This window comes from Otolemur garnettii, unplaced genomic scaffold, assembly GCF_000181295.1.
Source record: "Otolemur garnettii isolate 467f Iridium unplaced genomic scaffold, OtoGar3 scaffold00104, whole genome shotgun sequence".
Classification (NCBI taxonomy): Eukaryota; Metazoa; Chordata; class Mammalia; order Primates; family Galagidae; genus Otolemur; species Otolemur garnettii.
In genome coordinates, this window is record NW_003852499.1 from 219,009 (window position 1) to 227,264 (window position 8,256).

At 45.3% G+C, this 8,256-nt stretch overlaps 1 protein-coding gene across 1 annotated transcript in view; it reads right to left on the minus strand.

Annotated features, from left to right (window-relative positions):
• Positions 1-8,256, minus strand: part of A2ML1 (alpha-2-macroglobulin like 1) — a 44,886-nt gene that overhangs the window by 21,621 nt on the left and 15,009 nt on the right. The window contains exons 11-21 of the mRNA XM_012809292.1: positions 8,034-8,094; positions 7,350-7,495; positions 6,460-6,609; positions 5,574-5,768; positions 4,687-4,774; positions 4,142-4,262; positions 3,041-3,269; positions 2,714-2,840; positions 1,098-1,219; positions 492-543; positions 46-129 (exon numbers count right to left, since the gene is read on the minus strand). Coding sequence (XP_012664746.1) covers positions 46-129; positions 492-543; positions 1,098-1,219; positions 2,714-2,840; positions 3,041-3,269; positions 4,142-4,262; positions 4,687-4,774; positions 5,574-5,768; positions 6,460-6,609; positions 7,350-7,495; positions 8,034-8,094 — 1,375 coding nt within the window. The remainder of the gene's footprint in view (positions 1-45; positions 130-491; positions 544-1,097; positions 1,220-2,713; positions 2,841-3,040; positions 3,270-4,141; positions 4,263-4,686; positions 4,775-5,573; positions 5,769-6,459; positions 6,610-7,349; positions 7,496-8,033; positions 8,095-8,256) is intronic.

Consider the following 8,256-nt stretch of genomic DNA (forward strand, 5'->3'; position numbering starts at 1 on the left):
TAGCCCCACTTGTCCTTTCTGAGACAATAATCTCCAGCTGCTTACCCAGCACAGTAACATGAGCCTTAGTTGAGTCAGGAACAACATCCACAGGGACCTCCAGGGAGATAGATTCTGAAGCCATCTTTCCTGGGAGAGGCAGAGAAAAGGTGACACAATAGAAGGTGGGAACCGGGAGGGTTCTCAAGCCCAAATCATAGAAGAACTTTTTATAATTCAGGACTTTCTGGACCCAGTGCTTTTTTGTGGAATCAAGGCACATTTTCTTAACCTATTCATGGTGATCTTTGCTGAAAATAAATTGCCAAGAGTCATAATTTTGAAGTACATTTTGTCTTTCATCCTGCCTGTCAGTAAATCAGCCCTGGGAGGGATGGAATCCTAAAATCTCCCATCGCTTCCTGTCCCGTATATTCCTCCTTTTGCCTATGACAATCTCCCATTGCCTATGGGAATTCTCACCACCCAGACACCCCTCTGAGTCTACCCACCTTTGGGGCACAGCAGGGAGCTGTGTGTCTTCTCCACAAGGACTCCCTCGGGCTGGCATGAAGACAGACAGGTAAAAGCAATGAAGATGAACATCAGGGCAGGCGGAATGGAAGGAGGAGGAACTGAAAGGGAATAGGGAAAAGAGTCCCCTCCCTGTGCACCCAGGGCTTCCCTCAGAACTGGAGAGAAGGCGGCTTCTCTTTGATGCTCAGAGGGACTCCATTTCAACCCAGGAATAGACGTTTTCTGTGAAATTCTTTCTGGCCAGGGCTATAGCTAAGGACAAATTTAAGGCAACTTATACGAGACAGGCAGGATTGATGATAGGGCTCATGATGGGATTTTTTAATGATCAAGGTAGGGATCTTAATAAGGGCAAGTAACATTTATTGAGGGTTTGTGATGTGCCAGGCACTGTGTTGGGCACTTTCATAGGCCACAGGTACGGGTGAGGCACATGGTTAAAGGGCAGGGGAGGAAGATGTTGAAGCTCCCAGACTGGACTTAGAGTAAGGTTGTAGCAGACATGAAGCCATCTGGGGAGACACTGCTTACCCTGGGCGGGCTGCCTTCTCTGTCTCTGCAGCTGCCTGCAGAAAACTCACCTTGACCAGAACTGGTTTGATGAGCGTGTCACTCTGACCCTCTTTGGGAACAAAACCCTTGTGGCCCCCACAAAGTTCATTGCTGTCCAGAATCTTAGTACTAATGGTAAAGTTAACATGACCTAGGGAGAAAGAAGGTGAAAGGAGGCTATTAGCCCTATGGCCAGAGGTACCCATGGGATCTTTTCCCCTTTAGACCATTATTTCTTAAGCTTTAACAGTAGATAAATCATCTGGGAGAATCTTGTTACAATGCAAACTCTGATTCAGTAGACCTAGGTATAGGGGGGCTATATTCTGCATTTCTAGCAAGTTCCAGGTGGTGCCAATGATGCTGGCCCAGTACATAGGTATCCTCCAGGGGCCTTCAATGCTAAAAATAGCATCCTGCTATTTATATCCTTATATAATCCCATCGTGTAAGTGTGGGTTGGATTGAGTGGCTTGCTTCTAATCAAGAGGATTGGGCAAAGGTAATGAGATGTCTTTTCTTTCCTGAGATTAGGTTGTTAAAAAAAAAAAAAAAAGACTTTAGCTTCTGTCTTGGTGTACTCTTTTTCTCAAATTGCTTGCTCTGGGGAAAGATGGCTGTTATGTGATGAGGCAGCCCAGTGGGGAGATTCATGTTACAAGATACTGAATGAGGCCTCTAGCCAACAGCTGAGGTTGAGAACTGTGGCCCTCAGTCTCACAGCCTGTAAAGATCAGAGGTTTTAGAATGAGGTTGAAATGGATCCTGTCCTAGTCCAGTCTTCAGGTGAGACCCCAGTTCTGGCTGTCAGCTTCACAGCAACTTCATGAGATACCTTGAGCCAGAGGTACCCAGATAGGCTGTACCAAGATTACTGACCCACAGAAACTGTATGACAAGTAATGTTTGTTTTTAAAGCCACCTAAGCCTTACAGTAGTTTGTCAAGCAACTGCAGATAACTAATATACCTGAAGATCATACTTTGAGTTGAAGCAATTTAATCTACAAGCAGATCCTAGGGTCAATGTGAAGATTAGATGAATCAATCCATGTCAAGCAGCCAGAGTGGAGCCTGGTCCATAGTAAGTGCTTAAATAGTTGACATGACCATAGATGCCTTGTCCTGGTATGAACATTAAGAGGTGTCCTTTTCACACTCGAAACATTCCAGTTTGGATAAATTTGTTTTGTCACCCATCAAAGAGTACTTTTTCTTCCTTTTCTTTTTGGAGACAGTCTTATACTCTGCCAACCTGGGTAAAGTGCCATGGTATCACAGCTCACAGCAACTTCAAACTCCTGAGCTCAAGCAATCTTCTTGCCTCAACCTTCTGAGCAGCTGGGACTATAGGCACTTTCCATCACACTTGGCTAGTTTTTCTATTTTTAGTAGAGATGGTCTCCAACTCCTGAGCTCAGGAGCTCCACTGGCCTCAGGCTCCCAGAGTGCTAGGATTATAGGTCTGAGCCACTGTGCCCAGTCTCAGAGAATATTTTTACTTACCATAGGAAGAAGGAAAATAGAGTCAAATAAAAGACAGAGGGAGGAGGAAACAAAGCAAATACAGTAAAGGAAAGGTTAGAGTTCTCAATCCTGAGATTCTGTGCTAGGCTTTCCATGCCTGTCTCCCACTTCCCTCTTACCCAGTTTGATGGCTGTGATATTCCAGTGGTAGGTTTCTGCTTCATCTGCACAGAGACAACGGGAGGCCTGAGAGTCTGCCCATGAATTCACCTGGTACTCATCCGATTCAGCCAGCTTGGTCTGAACCTGAAGAGTATGTTTAAGAGATGAAGGGCATGAGAATGGAGATAGCACACAGAAGCCTGGGGAAACGTGGGGGCTGAGGCACCAACATCTCGCCCCTTTCCCAGGGAAAACTGGTATGCTTCCAATTCAGGGACAAACTTATGGCAGGGGTTGTGGTTCCAGGGCCAACACCTGCCTCCTGTGTCCCTGGCGGCTCTCACCCTGATACAGTTCTTTAGATAATTGAAGACGATGGCAGTAAGACGAAAAGATTCCCCACGAACAACTGAGTAAGGGAGAGTCAGGTCAACAAAGAACGGCTGGAAAGCAGTTAGTCCAACAGTGGGTGAGAGACCAAAGCCTCTGGACTGGGAGGTGCAAAAAGTCATGGCCTTCCACTCGGTGATGGCATCAGGAACTGTGACAGGGACCACTTCTTTCCCAGAGTCACTGTGAGAACATGAGAGCCCGTGTGAGGCAGAGGCAGTGTGGGAGGAGAGCGTTTGTGAATTGAGCTACAGATTCATCTGCAGAAGTGCATTATTTTTGTTGTGTGTAGGGAAAGTAAAGAGGCAATTGAACTGGGGGAACATGTAACTTTCAGGGTGAAGCCTCAGGTGAGTGAGGATGTAGGAAGATGGAGGAAGGATAACAGGGTGTAGGGGGCTCAGGGAAGATGTGTGTGTGTGTGAGCATACCTGAAAGAGGGGTTGGTGACCTTTGGATCTGTGCTCTGTGGCTTGTCAAAATGAGCATATAAGCAGTGGGCAAGAACTAATGTCAACATGTGCCTTTTTTTTTTTTGAGACAGATTTTCACTCCCTTGCCCTGGGTAGAGTACTGTGGCATCATAGCTCACAGCAACCTCAAACTCCTGGGCTCAAGCGATCCTATTGCTTCAGCCTCCCATGTAGCTGGGACTACAGGTGCCCACCAGAGTGCCCAGCTAGTTTTTCTATTTTTAGTAGAGATGGGGGTCTGACTCTTACTCAGGCTGGTCTCAAACTCCTGAGCTCAAGTGATGCACCCATCTCGGCCCCTCAGAGTGTTAGGATTACAGGTGTGAGCCACCCCACCTGGCCTAACATGTTTCTCTACATGAGTAGCCTTGGAGTGAGAATGCACTCTGCACTATGAATGTGAAGATGTGTGATTCATTTTCAGTGATTGTGTATGATTCTATAAGAATTCTGGGGAAGAAACAAGTTCCCTTATTCCATCAAACATTCACAGCTCAAGACCTAGATCCATTAGGAATGATGTAGAGTTTTCTGTGGGCTCCACACTGTATCATCTCACCATACGTTAGAGTCATCACTTACCCAATAGGAAACAGATCCCAGAGCCAGGTCTCTGGGAAGTACTGGCGGACCTGAGAACCCTCTGAAGGAAGTGAGGCAGAGGATGAACTAAAGCCCTCTGGAATAATATCAGCGCCTGTGCCTGATGATGAGAATGAGGGTATGAGAATTTTGGAAAACAGAAGACTTCTGTTGTGATATAAACTAAGGTAGAAGGATTACTAGAAAGAAATTTAGGGGGAAGCAGAACACATCCTAGTAAGAGACAAGGAGAAGGGGCCTCTGGGGAAGTGACTGAACACAGAGGCTGTGGGGGTGGGGGGTGGGGGTGAGAGTGACAGCAAGGTGGTTTGGCCAGGGAATGAACAGATAAGGGCTTCAGGCTTCAAAAGCCCTCCCCAGAGAGAGAACTTTTGGGAAACTTCCTGCATCTGTGATGCAGAACCCATTCGCACTCTGAGGCTCAAAGCTAGGTGCAAGAACAGGAAGCAAAGAGGGAGTTTTCAGAGATTCCAACTCCACCGTCTAAAGGGAACCCACAGATCATGGAGGTGACTTACTTCCACCTATTATGCGGCCATCTTTTGGAAATGAGTAACTGCAATTTACAGGCTTCTTGATTTTGGCATTGGACAGTATTTTCAAGCCCACAGTCTGACAGGCACCAAAGAGACCAGAGAATAAACTGTTAAGGTAATCCCTTCTCTTACCCCAAGGGACACGGTCCGGAAATTCTATTCTCTAAGGACTGAAACAAAACATACTTTTTTCATTAATGGTGAGAATGGTGGTTATTACTGAGTACTCAGCTACCAAAATTGGTTCACTTCTACTTCAGCCAGGATGAAAGGTTTTCAATTCAACTTATCTCATCAGAAAACGCATCTAATTCTTCTTCCATATATTGATCACTGTGTCTTTATGTGACACTCTGAATTTTCTAAGGCAGGAACCATATCAGCTTGAACAATTCAACCAAAATGCAATAAGTATTAAGAGTGTCAGGCATTAGAGAGAATGCAAAGGTGAACCAGACCTGACCTTAGAGACTACCCAGTCAGATTTGAGTCACACAAAATCCTAAACCCCTGCTCATAACATAGGTGCAAAATGATTTTATAATAATGATAAGAAACTTCTGGGAAGCCTTCCTTAAGGACAGGGATCAGACAATTTTCTACTCGTCTGATCCCATGAAAATCACTATTTGTAGATCCCCCAGGGAAAGGAGAACTAGGTTTACAGTCCTCACAGTGGTTCTCTTCCAAAGTAATTGGGCAACTTCTATTATAAAACCTAGAGAGTCTGCCTTCTATGTCAAAAGCTTCTTTCAAGTTCTTTTCCCCTGTCAGCACCCATATGAGCACCTCTGCTTTCCTAAATGTGGACTTTCCTTTGCTCTCTTTCTCATTACCATTCTTTCTATAAGAATAAATTGAGTAAGAACATCTACCTGGAAAAAACTGAAAAGGTCTATGCCTTCAGAGAACCAGGGCCTCCACATGATGGAAGGCATGCTCGAACGCCCCTCAGGCACCGGGTCAATGAGGGGTTGAGGAATGTCCCACAAGCCAGACACTGGACACTCATCATATTCAGCCACTTGATAGGGGTAGTGACCATACCAGAATGGGAACATCCCATAGACCTGAGAAAAGAGGGGCAAAGAAAATAAAGTATTGACACCATGAAATCAGTTGAGAAACTTCTCTCAGATTCTGTTGCCCGGTTCACTACTCCCTTTGTTACTCCAGAATTATTTTTACATTTATTCTACTGTAACCACCAATTTTACTTCAAAAATTTTAACCTCTATCTTACCTCTCTTCATAATCCTATCTCCTATTTCATTCTCTTTTCTTTTCTTTTTTTTTTTTTTTTTTGAGACAGAGTCTTACTATGTCATGCTCCGTAGAGTGCTATGGTGTCACAGCTCACAGCAACCTCAAACCCTTGGACTTAAAGGAGCTTCAGCCTCTTGAGTAGCTGGGATTATAGGCACTCACCACGACACCTGGCTATATTTTTGTTGTAGTTGTCATTGTTTAGCAGGCCCAAGCTGAGCTTGAACTCACCAGCTTCAGTGTATGTGGCCAGCACCCTACTCACTGAGCTACGGGGCTGAGTCTCCTTTTCTTATCTCTGTGTTCATATTAACCATGTCCTTCTTATGCCATCATTTGTACCTTCATTTCTCTTCCAGCTTTTTTACCACCTTTTGGGGGTTCATTATTTCCCTAAGACTTCCTCTTCACTGCCTGAAATCTACTTCTGATTCTGATGCAGTTGAATTCTTCTCTACCGACTCCCTCTTCCCGCCTGATCAGCAGACTACTCACAGAGCTGTTGCTTAGCGCTTTTTCTGGCCTAAGAAGCAGGACACTCTCATCCACAGCCCGGATAGCACACAGGGATCCAGGAGCCGCCTGCAACTGTAGCTCCACATCTGCCCCTGGAAGCTGCTGGGCAGGTGAAAAGCCAATAGCCACCTGGAGAAAGGAAAGGGGTCAGACTGGACAGAGGGGAAACGATGTGATTTGGATCACCAGCCAACACATCCCAGTGATGCTATCCAACTCATTCCTACCCTTTTGTACTTACTTTTCTTTGTATAGTCTAGATCTATAGGACTTGTATGCCATGACAGAGTTGGGAAAAGTGAGCAGTACAGTGGATCAATACAGAAAGTTTAGAAGACTAAAAGTAGAGAAAAGGAGAGTATGTGGATCAGCTATATAGAACATGTGATTTCTCAGGATGACTTTTTAAAAAGAAGCAGGAGAGAAATAGATTTCAACATAAACCTAAAATACTAAAGACACAAATACTATATGACATCCAATGTCAAGAGTGTTTTCTTATTTCCCTGAACCTGTGTGTCTCCAGCCCCAGCACACACAGATCTTTCTTTCTTTTCTTTTTTTTTCAGAGACAGAGTCTCACTTTGTCGCCCTTGGTAGAATGCCATGGCATCACAGCTCACAGAAACCTCCAGTTATTGGGCTTAGGTGATTTTCTTGCCTCAGCATACCCAGGAGCTGGGACTACAGGTGCCCGCCACAACGCTCAGCTATTTTTTTGTTGTTGCAGTTTGCCTGTGTCCGGGTTTGAACCCGCTACCCTTGGTATATGGGGCCAGCGCCCTACTCACTGAGTCACAGGTGCTACCCCACACAGATCTTTCTTTATGCCCAACTCCTTTCTCCACCCTCCTCAACTACCCTTTTACCTGATTGTCAAAGCACATCTCAACTGAGAACTGAATTTTGTCAGCTATAACACCTCCACTGGAAAAAATGGCGTAGACCAGCAGGGTGGGATTGGGAGCTAGTCGGGAAGTGAAGGTCAGTGAGAGAGAAAAGGAGCCTTTCAGTCCTGAAAGAGGGGAGGGGAGGTTCAGGGGAATGGCCATGCCAATGGTGTCCAGTCACATGTGTGCTTCTCACTGTAGCATCAGAGTGCAAGCTGCTTCTCATGCTGCTATTCTCCTGTGATTATTGTTAGTGTTCTATTCTCACTGCTTCTGGGTATAAGAACTATTTTCTGGAAGTTTAAAATGCCTTTTCTTTCCTTTTTTTTTTTTTTTTTAAGGTAAAGTCTCATTCTGTAGTTCAGGCTAGAGTGCCATGGCCACAGCTTGGCTCACAGCAACCTCAAACTCTTGGGCTCAAGCAATCCTCCTGCCTCAGCCTTCCAAGTAGCTGGGACTACAGGTGCCAACCACAACACCCAGCTGGTTTTTCTGTTTTTAGTAGAGACAAAGTCTCACTCTTGCTTAGGCTGGTCTTGAACTCCTGACCTCAAGCAATCCTCCCGCTTTAGCCTCTTAGAGTGCTAGGATTATAGGGATAAGCCACCACACTAGACCTAAAATATCCTTTTCTTTTCTAAGAGACAAACAATGTACACTCACCTTCCTTCTTAGAGTTCAGATGTTTCTGCCCCTCCATCTGCAAACTCCCTTTCCCTATTAACTAAAGAAGAGAAGAAAATAACTAACAGCACAGACATCATGGTAACTTCACCTTGGCCCTAATCCTGGAGCGGCTGTTTCCCTCCTTTCACAGTTCCAGAGCCTGGTCAGCACTTCTCCAAGCATCCCTTAGCTGGACAAATGCAGGATGCTGCCAGCAGGA